This window comes from Petaurus breviceps, unplaced genomic scaffold, assembly GCF_028583685.1.
Source record: "Petaurus breviceps papuanus isolate PSGF00001 unplaced genomic scaffold, PetGlider_PUasm1.0 91133, whole genome shotgun sequence".
Taxonomy (NCBI): domain Eukaryota; kingdom Metazoa; phylum Chordata; class Mammalia; order Diprotodontia; family Petauridae; genus Petaurus; species Petaurus breviceps.
Genome location: NW_027187419.1, coordinates 67,523,919 through 67,548,766, shown reverse-complemented (window position 1 = coordinate 67,548,766; position 24,848 = coordinate 67,523,919). Strand labels below are relative to the sequence as shown.

Sequence of the window (24,848 nt, the reverse complement as noted above, 5' to 3'; positions counted from 1 at the left end):
AAAAGTTACAGATGGAAGTTATAAAGTAGATTTAATACACACATATGTGTATGTGTTCATGTGTGTATATGTATATATATGTGTGTATACACACACACACACACACACACACACACACTCACAGCCTCTACTAAGGTCTTACCCTGAAGCCTTATCATAGGTTTCCTGAAGGTTATGACAGCACTTGCAAATTGGAAGATACTACACTAAGCCAGAAGGGCTCCCTGTTGAAATTTGCCATTCAAGAATTAGCCTAGAGGCAGCTAGGTGGCATAGTGAATGGAGAACCAGCCCTGGAACCAGGACTTGAGTTCAAACCTGACCTCAGACACTTGATACTTAACTAGCTTTGTGACCTTGGGCAAGTCTCTTAACGCCAACTGCCTTCCCTCCTCAAAAAAAAAAAAAAAAAAAAAAGAATGATACTAGTTAAGCAACAAAGTGACTGGAAAATAATAAATTTTTTGACAATGAAACTCTTCATTATGTTATAGGATTACAAATCATGTCAAAAGAGATAATAGTCACATTAATTATAACAGATTTTTGAGGCATTAAAGTATAAAGGGAACTAGAAGTCAAGAATTTATATTCCCCCACCCCCTGCCCAATCCACATTAGTTGTATTCTCAATCACAGAGAAATCATAGGTAAATTTGGAAAGGCAAAAGTTGTAAACACTATATTTATGGATTAAAACAAGAAGTAACTGCAGGATGTGAACTGAACTATTGGAGAACATTCCTATTAATGAATCTTTGATTCACTGTGTAACATGATGTGATGTAATGTGATTCACTTAAATTATTTACATTTTCTACTAAAATCAAAATGTAAATGGTTCAGAGTTCATAGTTTTAAGATTTTGTTCCCCATTTTATTGTTTTCACTTTTCTAAAGGAAAATGTTATAGGCTGGTGAAATTAACCTGATTGCTCTCTATCTATGTATAGAAAATGTTATCAAATAGCCCTGTAATATTCATGTAGTATTACACTGTAAATACAGTTATTTGGTGTTATTATAAACTATTGTAAAAATATCTAAATATAGATAACTCCCATTAGGATTTACTATTTCATGGACTCAGAATGAGTCAAATTATGTTGCCTCAAACATAAACTACATATATCTAATGCAGTTTGGTTAGATCAATAATTTCATAAAAAGATTCATTCTATTTAATTACTAAATTGTACACTGAAAAAAAATTTAAGAGACCTACCATGCGAGGCACGTTTTTCCATTCTTCTTTTCCCAAATCTTGAATTTAGCTGCATGCACTCTTTGTTTTTATAAGTAAAAAAGGACTGTTTGGCATCATGAGGCAATTCAGATTCTGTGAGTTCATTATCTTGCATAAAAGCTTTGGCAATTTCCATTGCTTCTCTTTCAAGAGAATTTTCTGGGGCTTTGGAGTCAAGAGAATAAACTTGAAGGCTTCTTTTGACAGGAAGATCATCTAAAATTTCATCACCTTCCATGTTTACATTCTTAAGGCCAACTTGTTTTTTCAAAAATGAACTATCTTTAGCAGGAGTCAGTTTGGTTTCTAAAGGTGCCTGCATCTCATCTTGCTTAAATTGATCACAATTAACTTTAGTAGTGCTACTATTTTCTGAAGAATTTATTTTAACATAATTATTTGAGAAGTTAAGCTCTTTATTACAAGTTTCTTCATTTTTGGAATTTGCAATATGTTTTGGGTTTTTACCACCATCAATACAAAGAATAGAAGACAGAGTTTTTGGCGTGACATTTTGTGCAGAATCAGGTAAATGCTCAATACAACATTCACTTTTCATTAAATCAAATTCTGCTAACATACCTTTAGCTTTCTTCAATGCATTTTCAGAGATTAAAACCTGTTTTCCACTTGCTGTACTAAATCCACAGTTACTATGTAAATTTAGCATATTACTTAAATAGTCTTTCTTTTCTGATAGTAAGGTAGTTTTTGCATGTAACATGGCACTTTCTTCTATTAATGTTACTGGATGGCTTTCACTATCTTTAAAGGATGTCATGGAAAGTAATTGCTCAGAATTATTTCCTATTTCTGAAAAAACTTGTCTGGCTTTCCTTAATGAATTATCTGATACTTGTACAGGTTTGCCATTTGCTGTACAAAAAATCCCAACAGAAGACCTACACTCGGGCAGTTTTCCCAGAGTAGATTTATACAAATCAGAAGTTTTAGAATTTATTTGACAATGTGACAGTTCAGAGTCCATGTCTAATCCAGTATTTGTTGACATATTTTCAAGTTGTGCTCGTTCACTGTATTTTTTATTTGAAATGGAAATATCAGCTGTGGACATATTCTTTTTCTTGCCATCAAAAGATTTAAGAGAAATGTCCTCTTTGTTTTCCAACGTCTTAGAAAAATCTTTTACAATTTCCGTTTCATCATTTTCTGATTTGGTCTCAATGTTTGGTTTGAGGAACTTCGCACAATCATTTGTAAACAACTCTCTAGCTTTTTGTATTGCTTCATTTGAAACAGAAACTGTCTTGCCACTTGCTGTAGTAAATGCAGGTGGCTTTGCTTTAAGACATGACATTCCTTTATCAGATAAATGTTCTGGGAAGAAATCTGCATTACCTGAGTGATGAAAATCAGATCTTTTTGTGTCATGTTTCAAATTATGTTTAATGTTTGACACATTATTATTTAAATTATTTGAATCTTGCTTATCAGAGATACAATTTTTGTCTTCAACTGATGATGTATTATTTGAAGTATTTAAAGGCACAAGCTTCTCCATGTGGACATCAGAGTCTGCTTTTAAATACATGGTCCCATCAACATAAGAGACATTTTCTCCTAAATCTTCAAAATCTCTCTCTCTGATCCATTTTCTCGCTGCCAATAATGAAGTCTCACTTACAAAAATGCTTTTACCATGTCCGGTGTAAAATCCCAAACCTGAAATTTCAACAGGCAAATCAGTAGACTGTTTTGTATCAGACAATATACAATTTATTTTATTTTCAGATAGTTTTTCTTCAAATAAAACACTATGTGAAGGTTCATTAGAGGGAGCACTATCAGTTATTTTAGGTAGACCTGCAGTTGTGACAGAAACAAGGACTTTTTCACCATCAGCTTGATAACTCTGCATTTCTTCCCACACTTGGGCATTATTTAACCCAACCATCTCATAAGCTTGTCCCTGTTTTTCATTAACTTTTTCTCTTTCCTTAAAAAGTTCTGTCTCAAGATTCTTAATGTTAGTAATGTCATTTTCTAAATTTTCCTCAACAAAAAAGTGCTTTACTTTGGACAAAGATTCCTTTGAAATTATAACTTTTTTTCCACTAGCAGTATGAAAACCCACCATACTGTGTTCTTGACTTTTTTTGTTTTTAATTTTTGGTCCCTGTTGGATAGATATCAACTGATTTTTAGTAGCACCAAGAGCCATTTCTTCTGTTTCACTTTCAACTAAGTTTTTTCCCTCTTTCCCTGAAGGTCCCATTGGTTTATTACAAGCAACATTTGACATTTTCAAAATCAAAGGAAATGAAAAATTATTTAATTCTTTTACTGAGCATTCTTCAGCAAACAGATGTGCAACTTTATTGAAAGATTCCTTGGAGACTATAATATTTCTACCACTTGCAGTCTGAAAGTGCTGTAGGTCATAGGAATTTTCATTTTCTCTTATTTTTTGCTCCTTTTGATTAGAAACCAACTGCTCCACTTGGCTTATATTCAAGGTAAACATTTCTTCATCTTTAACAGCTTCTCCCAAGCAAGTTAAATCTAACAGTTCTTCCTTAATTTGATAATTTTCTTGTTTCATAAATTGATTAGACATTTTCAGATTTATATTTTCCTGATCAATCAATGACAAGCCATTTATTTCTCTTTGACAGTTATTACTTGATTTAGGTACAACAGATCCTTTTAATTTACTATTATTTTTATATGAACTAATAGATAATGGACAACTATTTTTATTTTCTGGGTTTCTGCTGCAATTTAAAATGTTTTCTTCAACAAGAATGCCAGTCTCAATGTTGTTTTGTGGTTTGTGTACACATTTAGCATCTTTCCCTTTAAAACCTTCATTACTGGTATTATACCTTGCAATCTTGAATGTAGGAACATCAGACTTTTGATTTCCATCTAAAGAACCATTCCTAAAATTCTGCAGAGGCATTTCCTCACCAATCTCCTCGATATCACTGAACAATTTCATTGCTTTTTGTAAAGCTTCATTGGAAACATTCATCTTTCTTCCAAGGGCAGAGCAAAAGCCTTTAAATTCTACTTCATTTTTAGTAAAACTATCAGTAAAGGTGACTTCTCCAGAGTTACTTTTTGGTAAACCAACAGTTTTTTGCTTTATATTAATTACCTCTTCAGAGTTCATAATTAAATCGACTTGTTCAGGAGCTCTGTTATTATCTCTCTCACTTTTAGCTCCAAAATAACCATCTAATTCAACAGTGTTCTGGACCTCAGAAGCATTTAAGTTGCCTAACTCATCTGCTGCTTCATTGGTGGATATTTCAAGTCCCTGTACTGTAGGATTTTGTTTTCTAAACTGTGTAAATTCAAACTGGCTTCCTGTTTCTTCTAATATCGTGGAAAGCTCTGTAATTTCTGCTTTTTGGCTAGCTGTAAAACTATGGCTAAGATCAGGATTTTTTTTTGGTGACAAATCTTCCAGAGTTACATCAGTATCTTTCTTGTTAATAACAAATGTGTTACTTTGTACATCCTTAGATACAGTGGAGCTCGCTTCTGAATTCCAAGCTGGAAAAGAATTCTTGATATCTAAATCAGTCTTGATATTTTCTGCTGCTACTAAAGTTGACGCATTCACAATTTCTACAGAAGAGTAACTGTTACAGTGCTGTTGAATATCTCTGAAGAAAAGTTTCCCCTTCTTAATGTTGCATTCAGAGAGTATTATCTCCTTATTGGAAGCTGTTTTGAATCCACTACCAAAATTTTTATTTGAATCAGGATTGAAATTTCCCGTCCACTTTCCCAAATAATTATCTTCATTTTTCTTTGATTTCACATCAGTATCAATAGTGCTTTTTGAATAAAAATTTTTACATAGTGGTGTACATTCATAAGCAAATTTTGGAGCCTGGTTTTTATTCTGGCTGTTCCCTGAAAATTCAGGAACCACTTCTGATAAAAAAAAATCTTCTGTGCACAACTCTTGAACTGTGTGTTTAAAATCTATTTCTGTAGAGTTCTCAGGAGTAGACTCTCCTAAATAACAGAAATTAGTCTCAAAGAGTTCCCCACAACTGTCCATAATCTGTACATTCTTTTTCTCTACTGTTTGAAAAAGGAAATTATCTTTATTCAAAGACAAATGTTTCTCAGGGTATGGTTTGAGAGCTGTTTTTTCTGTAATTAAAATAGTTTTTTCCTGGTCTCCTAGGTTTATAAAGAGGTCAGTATTTTTGTTGACATATGCCCCTAAAGAAACTGATACTTCTTTGCATTTTTCAGATGACATTTGTTGAGCTTCTCCTGAAATTTCATTTAAAACTTCAGTTTTTTGATTCTTCTTAAAGTGGCTATTAGTAAAGCTCTCTGCTGGTTCAGAACTAAATTTGTTTGTGATAAAAGATAAATCAGAGTTTCTCCTAAATCTTAGTTTTTGTTTCATTTTGTATAAAGGTTCCTTTTCTCCACAAATCATAATAGAAAATTCTGGCGAATTGTGAGAAAGTTGAGCTGAAGTATTAATAATGGAACTAATGGGGTCATTTAAAGTTCTATTTTTTGTTGGAAAATGAATATTTTGTCCAATATTGCCCAATTCTATTTCTGTATCTTTTCTTGGTAGGAGGCATGCTGCAGCCAAGACGTGTTCTTTTATACTTGAAACTCCTGGATTTTTTGAAGCATTACTGTAGCCTCTGTTTTGAGACTGTGATTGACTACCAACGTCTGTTACAGTTGACTCTAGATCGCCTCTATTTATCTTGACTTCTTTAAAATCTATATCCTGAGGTATTACTTCATTCTGAGAACTGCTTTCATTAAAACATTCTTCTAGTGTTGTTTCGTCACAGCCAATTAAGGAGACAGTCTGTTTTTCAGGATTAAATTGTAAACATTTTCTTTCGACAGAGGAATCCAAAACATCTAAGAACAACAACAAAAGAGAAGAGTCCAATTTAGAAGCAGTGCTATAATAAACTGGGAAGATAATTTTCACTAGGTTAAAAAAAGTCAGCTTCTAAGAAAATGATTACATGATGAGCTAAAGGTCAGTTTCACTAATTTAACTAATTTAGCTAAAACCTCCAAAGTTGAACCATTCTCTAGAAAAATGAAAATAAAGTAGTATGTTTTACAAAGGCAGCATAAGCTGCACTAAGACTTTTGAGACACCCTATATTTGAGAGGCAGCATGAAGTAATGGACAGCAAACTGGCATTAGAACCAGAAGACCTGGGTTAGATTCTTGACCTTGACACATACTCATTGTGGGACCCTGGGAAAGTCACTTAATCTCTTGGCATTCTGACTAAGAAACTAACATTTAAATAGACCCTCAAAGTTTACAAAGTGCTTTATGAATATTATCTTCTTTGATCCTCACAACAACCCCTGGGAGTATGGTGATATTTACAGATGTGATAACTGATGTAGGAAGAGGTTAAGTTAGCGACTAAGGCCATATTTGAACATAGGTCTTCCTGATTCTGGGCCCAGTACCCTATCCAATGGTAACTTACATTATTATAATTTCTTCATCTGAGAAATCCCCATACCAATGAAATCACAGGTCCAGTGCCTCTCTATTTTACAATATGTAGTTAGTTTATTTATATCTATAGTACTTTAAGACATTCCTCATACAAGCTTAAAAGATAGTCGCTTTAACTGACCATTAATTTGTGCATTAACACAATATCAAGTAAAAGGTTAGAAACTTTAAGAAATTTTCCCCCTTACACTTTTTGGTCTAGATGATTTCTAAGGTCTTAATTTTTTAGCCTTAACATTTTTCTAAATTGTACCATCTACAAATACAGACTCATGTGACTTTAAATGTAAACTGTTATAAAGATCATCAAAACAGAACAGTTTTGTTTGGTTTTAAAGGCCATCATTCTGAATTTGAATAGCTAATAATGGAAACTGATTCAAAGTCTAGCAAATGTTCAATGAGCAAAAAATTAGTAGATCTAAGACGATAGTAAAGTTCTTAAACTAATGATAGACATAACTGATGATCATAATATTTCTTTTCCTTTCTTTTTTTTTTTGCTTTTTGGAGGGCAATTGGGGTTGTGACTTGCCCAAGGTCATACGGCTAGGTTTTGTGTTAAGTGTCTGACGCCAGATTTGAATTCAGGTCCTCCTGACTCCAGGGCCGGTGCTCTATTCACTGTGCCACCTAGCCACCCCTGATCCTAATATTTCTTAAGCCCTAACTTCTCTTTAGGAGTTCCAGGGCTAATGAGTATTACTGGAGAAATTAAGAAAATAGTTTTGACTTTATGCACTATAACCTTATGTTACATAAACCTAGCTGTGCCTCACTGCTACTTGACTACAATGCTATTCTACCTTTATCTTATTCTCAAGTATACCATATACCTTTTCTCTTTTCTTCTATTCTCTGATTACTTCACTGAAAACAATGAAGGTTCTCAGCATCACTATCTACTGTCTCCTTCCTTCTGATCACAGAAGATGAAGTATCCCTAATCCTAACAGTCTTCCCTCGGGCTTTTTACTCCGTTAAACTACTGTCCCACAAGTCCCCTCCCATTTCTAAATTAGGGGGTCAGGGGAGGGGGGAGAAGGAAGAAGAGAACAACAACAAAATTCTACTCAGGATGCCTCCACGTCATTACTCTCTCTCTTCTCAATATCCTGCAGTCAAACTCTCTTCCCTATCATTCCACTGAAACTGCTCTTTAAAAAGTTAATACCAATGATTACCTAACTGCAAATCAAATGGTTTTTATTTCTTGCCCTCTCTGAAGCTTTTGAAATTGCCAACCATTCATATTTTTACATACCTTTCTCACTGCTCTTCAAATAGTTTATACAATCAAAAAACAATTTGTGTATACACAACTGGTCATTTCATCTATGTCTATATACACATATAATAACCATTGTTACTGTCATCTTTGAAAATAAAAGAGCAAAAATTGAAAAAGTACTTTCTCCATTTAGGGCTGAGCTTGTATGAAACATGACTGATACGTTGCTAAATTTTATTAAGTGTTTCCCATGAGAAAAGCAATTGCACAGGTGCATAATTATGTTTCTGAAAAATCTACACAACAAAATTTAACACATTTCATATAAAGCTTATACTGTAAATGTAATAGCAAGGATATGGTTTTTATTTAAGGTCTTAATGTTTATGAAATTCTTACTCTGACTCAGGACATCCATGTATCTAAACACAGAAGTCTAATTAATTACTAGTCAAAAAAATCAAAACAATTATGTAATTATAAATCGTCTGAACTTAGATAAAGCATAAAAGAGATGTTAAATTGATATCAATGTTATTTCTGTTTAATTATTATTTTATTCACAGGAGTTGATACACCTAATACTCTATGCTTAAATCATGATAGGAAGAAATTCATAACACATACTCAGTTGTAACAATATAAGTACCTGAAATAGCATTTGTGAATTTAGGATGTACTTCAGAAGAATTCGATTCTAAATGGGATGATGCAGAACAGTTCTTTGATCCTATTTCTTGAGCTTTTTGTATTTTTTCTCCTTCATAAGATGAATCATCATTCACAACATAAATAAACTTTTTTGTCTTCTTTTTTAAATGAGATAATATACCTGTACTGAACAAAGGTGATGAGCTACACTTGGTAATTGTTGGGTAGTTTCCTTTACCACCTGTATTTGGAGATAAGGAATCATGCTCTCCAGGACAAACAATATCATTTACAGAAGACTTGGGATTTTCCAGTTTATTTCCAAGAACTTTAGATTCTGTTGTAATGTTTGTGCTGATTGTGCTACAGGAAGAACCATCCATGTTGATGGTTTCTTCAGTTTGTCCCATCTTGAACATGGAACTTTTTCTATCTTGGGATAAAGAATTCTGTGGAGAAATTTCAGGAGATGTCTGATTTAATAACAGAACAGTTTCTTTCTGAGGTGTGGTAATTTTCTTTTCATCCTGCTTATATACTGATATTTCCACATTTTTAAAAGTAGTAAAGTTGGAACATTCATTGTCTGAATTTTCTGATCTTTCTCCTGTATTTTGGTCACAAAAAGAAATATGTGGCAGTGGGGTTTTCTCAATCTGTGTTACATCTAAACCAGAAAGGTTTAGTTGAGACCACTGAGTTACTGAGGATGGTACATTATCCTTCAACAATTCTTCATTAACATTCTCAATGGGCTTCTGAATTTCATTTTCTGGTATGTGTGAAATGGATGGATAGCAATATTCTAGTTCAGTTTCAGATGTACTTAAACACTTATCCTTCTTATTTAATTTTTCAGTCTCTTCACATTCATTAGTTTTTATTTTAAAATATTTTTTCCTCGTCTTATCAAGTTTTACTTTTTGTAGACTTCCCATTTTATAACCAAGGAAACTGAATGAAGCATCATCTTCTACAGGTATATCAATGACTGGATCACATACTTCATCTTCCATAACATTTGGCATATTTCTCAACATCTTTCCACCATTGTCTTCAAAGTTATTTCCATCACCAAATGAAGCATCTATCATCTTTCCCAATTCTGTTAAATTAAAAACACTCCATTATGAAAATCATTTAAAAGCATCATTCAATTCATATTAAATTGCACAAAATTAATACGTATTTTGTTATTCCAAAATATCCATGTATTTTTACACATATAATCAGCTGAATAGAAAGGAGAGAGAGATATCTCCATTCAAATTATATTAATGTAATAAAATGCTAAATATTTTCCAATATAGTTAACAATTCTAATTTTTATTTGTCTTTGTCCTAGATTTTAAGGTTCAATTACTACTGTTTCATATTTTCATGTTTCTCATGTTTTCAGCAACAGGGCTGAAAAATTCAATTCAACAACTTAAGTGCCTATGTGCTAAGCACTCAGGATACAAAGAAAAAAACAAAGTCATCCTCGAGAAGGTCATTTTGGCATTATTTATATAATATCTGTCTCATCAAATTCAGTAAATACTTATGAAGTATCTAAAGATTCGACCTTATTCAGTACCTAAGGAATACTCATATTTTTAATCTCCAAACTACTTAAGATATTGTTTATTCTTATGTGCTGAGTGCTTTCTATTCTTCTGAGAAAGGCAGCAGGTGTAGTGGGGTGAGGAATGGGCTTTGCAGTCAAGAGAGACTTTATGTTCATAAGCAAGTAACTTACCCTCTCTGAGTCACAACTGTCTCATTTGTACAATGAGGTATGAAAAAGCACCTGACAGGGTTGTCATGAAGACCAAATGAAGTAACTGTGCAAAGCACTTCACAAATCTTAAAACTCAATAAAAATGCAGGGTGTCCCAAAAGTCAACATTAAACTTTATTAATAAAGTTTTAAACAGCACTAAGACTTTTGGAATAGCCTGTATAAATGTGAGGCATAGATTATCCTTGTACCAATGACACTCAAATCAAATAATCTTTTTTCCTCCAGTATGTACTCTTTATTCACTCCCCAAATAAAATTATTAAACTGAGGGAATTTTAAGATAAATCTAGATACTTACTTTAGAAAAAAACAAAACTATAGCCTACTATTGGGGAATGAATTAAGATTATTTATTATATTTATATATATATGTATATATATATATAAATATATATTTAGAATCTAGATTCTTTTCTTTTCTTTTTTTTAAGCAACTGGGGTTAAGTAACTTGCTAAAGGTTACACGGCCAGTTATTTCTGAGTGTGGTGCTAAGTATCAGAGGCCAGATTCGATCCCAGGTCATCCCGACTCTGGGACTGGTGCTCTTACTCACTGAGCCATGTGGCTGCCCCTTAGATTATTTTCTAGAGACAAAAAAGCTGGGTTTCAGTCCCAGGGGATACTTTCTGGCTGTGTGACCTTGGGCAAATCTCTTTACCTTCAGGAGCTTTGGCTTATTATCCAAGTGTAAAATGGAAGTAAGAACACTCTCACTAATTATATCATAAGGAGGTTGTGAAAATAGGGATTTGTGTAATAGTGGACTTTATGACAGGAATGGCCTTACAGGTTTTTTTCCTTTTTCACTTGAGTGTCAAGGAAAGCATCTAACTGGAGAGAAACGGTAACAAGACAAAACAAATCAGTAAAACACAGATTCTTACCCTGGCTAGTAACATATTCTTCTGCATGTGTGTTTTCAACGTTTGGTACAGAAGAGGTGGTCCTATCAAGTCTCTTAGGACTTTCACCATGCTGAGATAAAGACTTTTGCAACATCTGCAAAAATTAAAATACTAATAAAGAAATTCTGAAGTCTTACATTCTTATATGTATTAAACACCTAAATTTTAAGAAGTCAGTGACATAACATTCTTCTAAAAGTAGTCTCATAAATTACTTCATAGAAATTTTAAATTAATTATTTACTAGGGTATATGGGACTGCAGATGAAGAAAAACACTACAGAGAGTGGGAAAGAGTGGGAAAAGCAGAATAGAAAGATAGTAAGGCTATGGTATAAGACAGATTCAGATGAGAAGCAAGGTTATGAAAGTCCTGAGACCTGGAATCTAGAAAAGCAGAATTCCAGTTTAGAATAAGCATAAACCAAGAACTGTCAAGAACTAAGGATAAATCCCATAGTAGTGAGCAACAATGTAGCCAAGAAGAATAAGGTCCCAACAGAAGTTTATAGCCCTAACTTCAGCGGTCCCTCCCACAAAGACTACGAATACTGTCTGAGGCTATAAAAAACAAGTCTTAGCTTTTAATAATTCTAAACACAAAACTATACCATGTCTGCTAGTTTACCAAATATATTTCACTTAAGGAGTAAAGATTACTTTACTCATTAAGATTAAATTTATATACTCTGTCAATAAATGCCAAGCAAAAAAGGTGCTACTGAACAAAAAATTACTGTTAAGAATGAAAACAGGGGAGAGTTCTATGGAATTTATACTTGAATGTGTTATCTGGTAATTTCTCCCACTTAATAATCATTTGAGAGGCAGTGTGACATAGTGGACAGAGAATCCTGGAATCAGGAACACTTGGGGTTTGAGTCCTGTCTCTGACAGACTGGTCCTGGGGTCCTGGATAAGCTGTTCACCCTTTCCATCTCTAATACTCTACACTGCAGAACAAGTGACAATATTCATTGGTGAAGGGAATTTTTTCATGAGGAGTTCCCAGTACCAATGAAATCACAAGGACAGGACAATAATCACATAGAAATAATTTAAATTAAATTTCGTTAATAAGGTATCATTTTCTGTTCCAAATCTTGGCTACAGACTGCAATGAATCAGCTAATGTGAGTATCCAAAGTGAGAGAGCATATGTGATAATTCTGCTGTAATCTTCCCCAATTATGCTATATCTAAGATTATGTCCTGTTCTGGGTACATTTCAACATTAATGAGCTTGAGAACATACAAGAGACTGCCAACAGGATGATGAAAGGCTTTGAAACCATCACATAAGACCAATGAAAGGAATTAGGGAATAGTAATAGTAATAATTAAATTTATATACTCTGATAAATAGAAATATATATACTCTGATATATATGTAAATGATATGTATATCATTTATATAGCATTTTATAGTTTGAAAAGCACTTTACAAATGTTATCTTATTAAGAACCCCTTGGAAGTCAGGACTATTGTTAACCCTATTTTACAGATGAGGAAATTGAGGCAGACAAAGGTTAAGTGACTTGCTCTGTTTGCTAAGTATCTGAGGTAGGATTTGAACTCAGATCTTCCTGCCTCCAGGCCCAGTGATCTTTTCCTAAGCCACCTAGCTGCCTGAGGGGGTAGAGAGATCATTCTCTTCTGTTACTAGCTAGACCCCTCCCCATTTTGTTCCCCCAAATTTAGAAGTCAAAAGTATAGAAACCTGGGTTGGCTGTATAAATATAGTACTAATTACAACTCTATTAACTGTTTATCATTTATGCATTACTATAATAATGATTATATCATTAAGTACACTGTAGATTAACTTTGAATATGTACACAACTTACTGGATAAAGAAAGCTGTTTGGGAAAAAACAATAAATTATTAACTGCCTAGGTGATTTCAAGTGAAGTCCCAATTCCTAATCCATGTCTTCTCTAGGAAGATTCAGAGTAGAAGATTGCTTGCATTAACAAGAGTTAATTAAGCATCTACTATATTCCAAGCACTGTGCTTGGTGCTAAAGACACAAAACCCATAAAATGGGGAATCTTATCCCAAAAGTTGCTCATTAGGCAGCTAAGTGGCATAAATAAGAGTGTGCTAGACTTGAAATAAGAAAGACCAGACTTCAAATCCTGTCTAAGACAATTATTAGCTATGTAATCCTGGGCAAGTGTGATAGTAATGGCAATTAAAGATTCCCCTGTATTGGCTTGGTTTTCAAACTGATTGTGTTAAAACCCAGAGCTTGTTAATCCCACCTGTGGGATGGACTTGTTGATGTGAAAAGAGAGTCTTGAACTGGGAGGAGCTGGTGACGTAGATTTGGAGAGACAAGAGGGAGGCAGAAGATCTTTTTGGAAGCAGCACCCACGTGGAGGCAGAGAGAGAGACTGAGAGGATTGTTGAGTGCCGCTTTGAATCACCCTGGACTTTTGAGACCTGACCCCTGAGCTGCCAAGGACTGAGGAGACATGGCTGTTTTGCTGGTACTTTGTCTGTCTGTTTTGATGTTGTTTTGCCAGATTTGTCCACTGGTGAAAGACTGTCCTGTTGAAGAAGTCCTGGAACCTGGCTTTTGGTTAAGAAGCCCTGAGACTGTCCTGCAGACAGAGAGTGAATACTGTCCACTGGTGAAGGACAGTGCTGTTGTTGCAGGGGTCTGGAGACTGTCCTGCAGACAGAGTGAATACTGTCCACTGGTGAAGGACAGTGCTGTTGTTGCAGGGGTCTGGGAACCCTTCTGTTGGTTCAGAAGCCCTGAAGAAGGATTTTCTTGTTGTATGTTTAAAGAAATCCTGGGAGAGGGTTTTGCTCCCAGTTCAGGACTCTCTTTTCACATCAACAAGTCCATCTCACAGGTGGGATTAACAAGCTCTGGGTTTTAACACAATCAGTTTGAAAACCAAGCCAATACAGGGGAATCTTTAATTGCCATTACTATCACAGCAAGTCACTTAAACTGCTTGACTCAGTTTTCCCTATCTATAAAATGGGGATAAAAATAGCATCTGCTTCCCAGGGTTGTTATAGGAATAAAATGACGCAGTGAGTAGAGCACTGGCCCTGGAGTCAGTAGGACCTGGGTTTGTATCCAGCCTCAGACATATGACACAAAAATAAACTAGCCATGTGACATTGGGCAAGTCACATAACCCTAATTGCCCTATCCTCCCCCCTCCAAAAAAGCAAAAAATAAAATAAAATTTAAAAAAGGATAAAATGAAATAATATTGTAAGCACTTGGAAAATTTTAAAGCACTCCATAAATACTATTAATATTCCTATTATTAATACTATTTGTATTACTATTATTATTAATATCACTATTCCATAAAAGTTTCCTAGCAGAACAGCCGGGGATGGAATTGCTGTCTCCTGATGGCAAGCCTGGTGCCAGGCAAACATGTCTTTGACATGAGTAGTACCAGAGGATAAATTTATGCCTATTGGTTTCCATCCCTATGGTGACTACATGTCCTGTAAGATAATCTTGATTTCAGTGTTTTAAAAGCACATTATTTTAATAAGGCTTTACAAAAAACCCATTATTCCATATCTGCTTTAGAAAGGACGATCAGTCCTAAAGCTCAACCTACTATACAATGCAAGAAGTCCTTTTCCATTCACCCAAACAGTGCTTAGGCAACACCAGTATTTAAAGTTCTCTGCTCAAACATTTAAAAATATTTGGGCCAATTAATAATAAACTTTTATTCCCCTGACCTCAAAAAGCATTTGGCTCAAACTATTCTTTTCTATCATTTTATGTATCACTTTAAATTCCATTGGTCATTTGGGACTTCCAACATGATGGCAAAGGAAAAAAGTGAATGTCAGTCTAATTCCCAGGTTCACCAACTCAAATTGAAAAAAAAAAAAAGCCAAAGTGACAAAAATTACAAGGGAGAAAAGGAAAACTTCCCCACAAGATAATTCCTATTAAAAAAAACAACCAAACAAAAAAACCAGAAAGTTATATTATTGCCTAGCTGTCCCCTGACAAGTATACTAGGGCAGCTGTTTTATGGAGCCCTCAATCTTCAGACAAAAAAGGCCCAGGCAATCTCTAACTGCTCTGAAGTTTCTTCTTGTTTATGGATCCAGTCAGAGCCCCAATATCTCTTCTCCCTTTAATGGGGGAAAAATATGGGACTTGCCAAGCCCTGGCAATGAAGAAAGCAATCCTGACTACTGACCACGGTTGAAGCCTAAATGGGAGATTTAATGAACATGGCAACTGAGAGAAAGGAAACCCAACCCTGAAGTATGTATGCTATAGAGTGACACAGTAAGAAGGGAATTAGAAGTCAACACTCAATAAATATGTAGAATTCACTGTAAAAAGCCTGAAACATCAGTACACAGGCACTATGTGTAATCAGCATATTGCTTATAACCTAACATTGCTTTCCATTGTAGTAAAACTTCTATACACTTTACACAGTTAATCATGTTCTTACAGGATGGACAAAGTAGGGAGGCAGCATAGCACAAGAGAAATAAAAGAGAGACTATATATCAGGCACACAAGTCTTCTAAAATGAAAACAACTAATCTGGATAAGAGCAAGGCAAAAAGGAAACAAAAATAACCCTTTTTTAAGCAGGTCATATAATGGCTTAATTAGAAAACCCGAGAAGTTTAACTATAAAATTAGCTGAAATAATGACAACAAAATAAAATCCATATAAATCATCAGCATTTTCATATTAGTAACAAAACCCAGCAGGAAGAGATAAAAGAGAAATCTTTCTTAAAATAACTAGAGTACATAAAATACTTGGGAGCCTACCTATGAAGACACAGGAATTATATAAATACAAGTACAAAACATTCTTTTTAGTAATAGAGAAACCTAAATAATTGGAGACATATTAATTGCTCGTGGGTAGGTTGATCTATTACACTAAGAAATACTGCCTAAATTAATTTACTTATTCAGTGATATGCCAACCAAATTACCAAAGGATTATTTTGTAGAACTAGAAAAAAATAACAAAATACATCTGGAGAAATAATAAGTGAAAATCAAAAGGGAAATTTAAAAAATAAAAGGGAGAGGAGAGGCCCAGCCTAACCACATCTCAATCTATACTACAGAGCCATCATGTTGGGTATACTGGGTATACCAAAATGATTTGGTAATGGTTAAGAAATAGAGATCAATTAAAATGACACAGAATGTTATATAACATACATGAGTAAAAGAACAAAGTAGGCAAATATATGATAAATGTGGGAACCATAGATGTTGAGTGAAGAGTCCACTATAGAAAGGGGAAAATTTCATGACCAAACAAGACAAAATGAGGTTCAGAGGAGAAAAAATGGATAATTTCAATCACATAAAAATGAAAAGATTCTGTACAAACAAAACCAATGAAGTTAAAATTATAAGAGAAGCAGTTAAATGGGAAAAAAAACCACTTTGTAACAAATTTCTCTAATAAAGGTCTCACTTCTAAATATATAGGGAACTGATTAAAATTTATAAAAATAAGAGCCATTCCCCAATTGATAAGTGGTCAAAAGATATGCTGTTTTGATTGACTGCACATTTGGTATGAGTTTTTTTTTCTCTTTTTTATTGGGGGGGGGGGGAAAGGATAGAAAGTAATATTTTTGTTAATTAAAAATTATTTTAGTAAATAACTTAATATTTTTTAAAGTTACTATTTATGAAACTGTCCAGGAAGCCATTTGGCTGGGGGCTATACTTTGCAGCATGCATATTAATTAAAAAAAAAATCTAAACTGACAGAGAGAGGGGCGGCCAGGTAGCTCAGCGAGTAAGAGCACCGGCTCCAGTGTCGGGATGACCTGGATCAAATCCGGGCTCAGATACTCAGCACCACACCCAGAAATAACTGGCCGTGTAACCTTGAGCAAGTTACTTAACCCCAATTGCTTTAAAAAAAAAATAAAAAAAAATAAACTGACAGAGAGGTGATGGACACAGGATACAGAAAGGGACATTTATCTTTAGGACATGGCCAATGAAGTTTTGCTTGACTGACTATTTGTTGTAAGAGTTTCATTTTAATTTTCTTTCTTACATGAGGGCAGGGGAGAAAGAAGTGAAAGCAAGATTTTTGTTCACTGGAAAAAAATTACTTTAATGAATAAAAGGCATTAATTTTTTTAAAGCTACCATTTATGAAAATGGTCAGGAACCTATTTGGCGACGGGTTGTATTTTGAAACATAACTAAAATTTTGTTCATTTGAATTTCTTTTGTTTACATAATTCTACTAGATTGAGAATTTAAATTTTTTCAATTCAATGGCTATTGGTGACTCCATCATAATTTAATTACTGAAGATATAAATGTACTATACAAGCAGTACAAAGGAAAACAGTATACCACAAATTTGTAAAATATACTTACAATTGCAGTGTCATTAGGAATCCTAGCTCCAGAAGTCTGACCATCCCTGACTGAAAGAAAAACATTAAATTTTATATAAGAGGGGTGGCTAGGTGGCGCAGTGAATAGAGCACTGGCCCTGGAGTCAGGAGTACCTGAGTTCAAATCCGACCCCAGACACTTAACACAAAAACTAGTTGTGTGACCTTGGCCAGGTCACTTAACCCCAACTGCCCTCCAAAAAGCAAAAATAAAAATTTTATATAAGACTGTTAATAGTCAGAAAAGGTAATGTGGACAATTGTCCTCATGGCGTAATAAACAAACATTTGTCTGGTAGGCAGTGAGAGAGAGAGAAGCAATTCTGAAAGAAACTCGATTTATATTTCTTGGTTGCTGTGCTCCTGGGTCACAGATGTGCCCTATTTAACCTACCACAAATCAAAAGTGCCTCATACCAGCAAGTGGCCATTCAACTCAACTCTTCTCCCACTCCACACATGCCAAACCTTTTCAGTTCTCTTCAAGTGCTCAACTACACCTTGATCTCACACATACATGAGCCTTCTATTCCCTAAGAATGAGACTCCAAATTCTTAGCAACATCATCCACTGGAATGTGGTGCAGAGGGAACAAAGCACTGAGTCTGGAGTCAGGAAACTCTTGGTTCAAATCTAGCTTCAGACACTTCAGACATTTCATCATAGCTGTAGAATCCTGGGCAAGTCACTTAACCCCTTAACTCCTGTTTGCCTCATTCACCTACCTCCCAGGATTGTTATAAGGATCAAATTAGATAATAATTATAAAGTACTTACTATAGTGCCTAGAACATAATAGATGCTATGTAAATGTTAGCTATCATCACCCATTCTCTCTTCTTACCTATCACAAAAAATAAAATTTCCCTATTAGGAACTAAAAGCAATTTTCTAGTAGCCATACCCACTTCTCTGATTGATCCTCCTCCTCCTCTTCAAACACTTCATATTTATACAATGCTTTACAGTTTATCAAGTGTTTTACAAACAATCTATCACTTGATCTTTTATTCAACCTCTTTTTGGCTACTGCTCCTTCCTATCTACTTTTAAATCATGGTAAAATCTCCCCAATCCTAGCAATAGGTTTCCCTTGATCCTAATATCCCAAACAGTCATAGTTCCATTTCCTTTTTCTCCTACACTGTTAAACTACTTGAAGATGTTTTCTATACCCTGCAACTCCAATAAATTAAATCTCTTGGGGTGGCGAGGTGGCACAGTGAATAGAGCACCAGCCTTGGAGTCAGGAGGATCTAAGTTCAAATCTGGCCTCAGACATTTAGCACTCACTAGCCGTGTGACCTTGGGCAAGTCACTTAACTCCAGTTGCCCTACCTTTCCCCCCTCCATGAAGTAAGGCCACCCCCCCCCCAAAAAAAACCCCCAAAAACCAATCTCTTCTCAATCTCTTAAAATTTCACTTCAATCCCCTCTACTCTCCTTGGCTTCTGCAATTCACTCTCCTCCTAACCATTCTAGTTGCTTCTACCAAAGTCACCACAGAGCTCCTAATATCAAAGCCAGTGAACGGTCTTTTGGTTTAGACTCAGCCTCCTTGACTTTCCTTCCCAAAGCTTTCGACCCTGATGAGCAACGCAACCACTTCCACTAGATATTTTCCATCCTTTGGTTTTAGACATACCACATATCTCAAGATTCTGTTTCGGAATCCTCTGAGAGCTTTTCATACTCTGCCCCAAATTCCTGTCTTTTGTTGCCTTCTCCCTCTGCACTCTCTACCCTCACCATCTCACTGTTCCCCACAGCTTCAACTATTCTCTGTGAGAAGGCTTCCAAATTTAGCCTTCTAGGCTTGACCTTTCTACTGAGGTCCACACTGGAATTTTCATATATCTAACCATCATATACTAACCATTCTCATATACTGACCATTTATACCCAGATGTCTCACCAACACCTCAAATTAAGTTTACTCTCTTTCCTCCTAAACCCCTTTCTGACTTCACTATTCTGTCAACAATCTGCTCTGACTCTGCCCCTTTTCAAATCTTTAGGCCTTTACAATTTGTTTTATTCTAGTAGGAAGATATTGCCTTCAAACATCTAAATAATTCACATATATCAGATCACATCCTTTGAGGCTCGCGGGGTAAGAAATAAATATCCAAATTTAGAGCCTATTTGAGAGTCAAAATAATGTTCTTCATGCAGTTAACATCATATATAGCATTCCCCAAAACCCCCAGAAGCAGCTTCAGAGAAATAGCCTGCTGAAGGAAGCCCAGAGAACTAGGTTACATTCACTAGCTCCACCACTTAGACAGAACATTACTGTTTTTAATTTTTTTTTTGAGGGGGCAGCATTACTTTGTACTTGTTCTGTTTTTCACCATACAATACATTTTGGATAACATTACCAATTAGCACAGTTGAACTGAGGGTGGGAGGAGTGGCCAGAGAGCTAGACCAAGACATATCTGGATCCACCTCTGCTCCTAGACTTTCAGAAATGTGTTTCGGTGTATTAACCTAAAAGGAGAAAAAAAGATGATACACGTATATTTATAAACACATATATGCACATGTGCATACATATTTAAATACACACACATATACGTGTGTGTGTGTGTATGTAACAGCCTCTTGTGAAAAAAATGAGCTTCAGCCCTGAAAGGTTCTATATGACACAATCTTGGTATCTTCCAGATACACAATTTTAAGATGAGATACATATTTGCCTTATTAACAAATGGTAATTAATTTAAAGAAATGCAATGAAGATTAAAAATATCTGCATGGAGAATCTTGGAAAATACAAATTATTGCCAAATACAATACAATAAATTGCCAAATACTCATATTATTAACAATTAAAATAATACTTACCTTCATTAGTTTAGGGGTATAAAACAAGTTTCCATATGCCACTAAAAAATGGAGGAAAACGTTATTAAGCCACCAGATATTTTAACAAATATAAAAATGTGCTTAAAAAAAAACATACAAACAATTAGGCTATTCATACCAGGTTTTTCCCTCCGTGGAGTTCTGTATGGGCCTTGTAAAACCACTGGACTAAAAATATAAAACCACTCAGATTATTCAATAGACAACTAGAAAGAAACTGCATTGTATAATATTTAAATTACAACAAAATTATAACATAGTACCTAACAATCTAAATTTTTAAGATTTAAGAAGCCTAGGTATAACAGCTATCAAATCTACAGTATTGAAAAATAGAAATAAACTGTACTCAACAAATTATAGAATTGGCCATTTCCAAATACAAAGTCTCCATCCATACGCTGAGTCTATTACCTCTCCATCTGGAGGTGTTAGCATCTGTCATCATGAACCTTCTGAAACTGTGGTTGGTCACTCTGTTCTGTGTCCCTAAGGCTTTCAAAGTAATTTGTTTTAGAAGTGGCTAGGTGGTGCAGTGAATAAATAGAACACCAGCCCCGGGGTCAGGAAGACCTGAGTTCAAATATGACCTCAGACACTTAACACAAAAAAAACTAGCTGTGTGACCTTGGGCAAGTCACTTAACCCCAACTGCTCTACCTTCTCCCTCCAAAAACTTAAAAAAAAAAAGTAATTTGTCTTAACGACATTGTTGTGATAATATGGAATTGATCATTAGTGTATGGTAATTGAGTCTTAATAAGATTTCCACTCTATGTCACTGGATTTGATCAACTGATTATGTATTGGTTGGGTTCCCTCACTGACTGAGTCTGCGCTCTTTAAGCCTCTAACTTTAGGTACCTTCTTACACCTTTGTGGCTTGCCATCCACATCCTGTAAGCTGCCTGACAACATTTGCAAGAGGAAAACAATTTTAGGTGCCTCATTTTTCTCAGTGCTTTCTAACCACAAAGGTTCTAAACCCATCCCTAAATACTAGCACGTAAAATACAAGCCTCCTGTCCTTTTCCCCTGCCCCCCAATCCCAAAATTGCCAACATGAGACCTTTCAAAGGATGCAAGTTAGGGCATGTTATACTACCTGGTGAGGAACATCATGATATGTAAGAAGGCATCTACCAATCAGAAGTGAAATTAAAAATAGTAACTGTGTAAATACTCTAAAAGTGATGATCTACCTATCAGTTCTATCCCTGATTACTGAGGAGCCTTGGATTCCATTTATAGGCAACTGCTAGCCTTGCTAATAAACTGATCATGTTCAGAACTTTGTGCCTCAGTTTCTCTTTATCACAGATTTTTATCATGACAAGTATATAACCTGTATTCCCGTTTCTGTTCATTTCACTCTGCTGCAATTTTATACAAGTTTTTCCAGGTTTCTCTAAAACTGTCCCTTTCATTTTTTTTTTTTTGCTTTTTGAAAGGCAGAAGGCAGGGCCATTGGGGTTACATGACTTGTCCAAGGTCACACAGCTAGTAAGTGTTAAGTGTCTGAGACCAGATTTGAACTCAGGTCCTCCTGACTCCAGGGCCTGTACTCTATTCACTGCATACCTAGCTGCCACTCCCTTCATCATTTCTTGTAGCAAAAGAGTATTACATTACACATATATTCCATAACTTGTTCAGCCATTCCCCAATCGATTGAGGCAACACAAAAAGAGGTGCTATAAATATTTTTGCATATGGGTCTTTTGTCTTTGATTTCTTTGGGGTACAAGAAAGGGGTGATGGTAAATGTTTTAACAACTGAATTTCCAAAAACGGTCAGCACATTTTAAAGTTTTTTAATCTGCATGATTAACATTTTCTCCATCACTTTCTTAAATCTAAACAATCAACAAAACAATAAATCAAGCACTGATGTGTGGTATTTGCTCATTTCCAAGGATAAATGCTCACACCAAAAATTTAACAAGCTGCTGTCACAAGCCAGTACAAGATTAATGTTATCACTGGGTCTGTACTATTGATATAGTATATTGATATTATATACTATACCATTGATAGTATACAATGAATAGAGTGTTCATATCTTTTGAATGTTTATCAGTTGGTGAATGGCTAATTCTTACAAATATGAATTAGTTCCCTATAGGTTTTAAAATGAGACCTTTATCAAGGAAATTTGCTACAAAGATTTTTCCCCCTTTGTTTCTTTTCTAATTTTAACTGCATTGGTTTTGTTTGCTTAAAATATTTTTAATTTCATGTAATCAAAATCGTCCATTTTGCTTCTTTTGAACCTCTATCTCATTTTTAGTCATGAAAGACCTTACAGTAATTTCTTCCTGGTCCCTCTCATCTGCTTAAGTGTCACCCTATATGTCTAAAACAGAGCTTGATTTGCTTTAAATTTGGTGTCAATTGTTGCTCTATATATAGTTTCTGCCAGACTCTTTTCCAATTTTCCCAAATATTTTTTATCAAATAGTAAGTTCTTGTCCCAATAGCTGTGATCTTTGGGTTCACAGAACATTATTCTTCAATAATATAACTTTAGCACTCTGTATGCTGGTTAAAATGTTACTGAGACAATCATGTAAAAAAACCAAAGCAAATCAAATGCAAGAAAGCATTTCATTTCATATTCATAGCTTCATCATACCTTTCACTGAGACAAGCGCTGAGAGGTGGGCTGGTGACATCATTTGCTTGACCTAATTTGGTCTTCATTATGCAATGACTTTTCCTAAATTCTTTATCAACTGCATTATCCTTACCTGCAACATAACAAAATAATTACAATTAGCACTGTTAAGGACTATTAATGTTTCCTCTCTAGAAGTCTTTAAAATTAGGAGAGATTCTCATTTATCTGGAGTGGTTCAACTGGCACAAAGGCAGAGGAATAGAATAATGACAATTTCTGAAGGTTACTTCAGGCTTCTTGACAATCTGAATAAAATCTGGCAGACATTACCCACAATTAGTTTCCTTGCAAGGTTTGTGAATTGACTTGATCAGGGGATTAGAAAGACTATTTTGGCAGCGTGTGAAGGATGGAATGGAAAGGAAGACAGGTGTCAAAGAGATCATTCAGGAAGTGCTTACACAATAGTCCAAACAATTATGTAGTCCATATAATGAGGGCCTGCACTACTAGAATGATAGCAGGCATGGAAAGGTGAGGACTGATGAAGTATATTAAAGAAAGAAACATTGAAGGACTTAACTACTAAATGGATATGAAGGAGAGGGAAGGAGAGAGGAGTAAAAAATGACTTAAGTTACAAGACTAGGTCATTAGAAGCTTAGAGGTACCAAAACCACGAAAGTTAAATGTGAGAAGTTTTAGAGGGAAAGATGAGGAGTTTAAGTTTTAAGAGACCAAATAAGCCAGGCACTGACTGGGTTAAGTGCTGGGGATACAAAGGCAAAACCAAAATAGTTTCTCTCCTTAAGGGGTTTACATTCTCCTGGAAGGAAACAACATGCACATACTTAGGTATTTTACAAACTAAGTTTTGAGGGGAGGATGATGGGAGAAGAGATAAGGAAAGGCTTTGGCAGCAGGTGGTGCTTGAGCTGCATGTTGAGGAGCCCAGGGATCCTGAGAGGCAAAGGTAGAGTGAGAACATGCTCCAGACATGTGGAATAGCCAATGCAAAGGCACTGAGAAGAAATACAGCATCACATGGGAGGTACAGCAAGTGGCTTAGTATGGCTAGACCAGAGAACTAATGGAAGGAAGGAATATGTAGAAGACTGGAAGGGAAGGACCCAGGTTGTGGAGAGCTTTAGGAGTCAAACAGAAAATTGTGCATTTGATCCCAGAGGTCACATGGAGCCAATGGAGCAGACAGTGAAGAAGAGGTGGGGCAGTAGCAGAAGTGAAATTTGGAAAAATCACTTTGTCAGCTATATGGAAGAACTGGAGCCAAATGGGATATAAGACAAGGAGAGTAATAGTCAGCTCTGCTATATAATGTAACCTATACATTCCTAAAAATCATCATGCTATGCAAAAATGCAATAAAAACTTAAGGGAAAAATGGAGTTAGGAGCGTAACACTCAAATACTTCATCAGTGACCCATTTAAAGAAAAAAAAAGATAGGAATGTAAATAGCACTTGTTTCTGTTTTGATCAGAAACCCTGAGCATCCTTCCCTCCCATATTTACCTTTTTTTTTTTCTTTTGGACTAGGTAAAGAGGTCATTCTCTGCCTCATTTCTTTCGTTGCCTAGTCATTGAATGGGA

General features: G+C 35.2%; 1 protein-coding gene across 1 annotated transcript in view; it reads right to left on the bottom strand.

Annotated features, from left to right (window-relative positions):
* BRCA2 (BRCA2 DNA repair associated) overlaps window positions 1–24,848 on the bottom strand; it is a 91,317-nt gene that overhangs the window by 50,457 nt on the left and 16,012 nt on the right. Inside the window, exons 3-10 of the mRNA XM_069080508.1 lie at window positions 23,254–23,368; window positions 20,737–20,786; window positions 20,598–20,638; window positions 20,129–20,240; window positions 17,727–17,776; window positions 11,309–11,423; window positions 8,636–9,742; window positions 1,226–6,127 (exon numbers count right to left, since the gene is read on the bottom strand). Coding sequence (XP_068936609.1) covers window positions 1,226–6,127; window positions 8,636–9,742; window positions 11,309–11,423; window positions 17,727–17,776; window positions 20,129–20,240; window positions 20,598–20,638; window positions 20,737–20,786; window positions 23,254–23,368 — 6,492 coding nt within the window. The remainder of the gene's footprint in view (window positions 1–1,225; window positions 6,128–8,635; window positions 9,743–11,308; window positions 11,424–17,726; window positions 17,777–20,128; window positions 20,241–20,597; window positions 20,639–20,736; window positions 20,787–23,253; window positions 23,369–24,848) is intronic.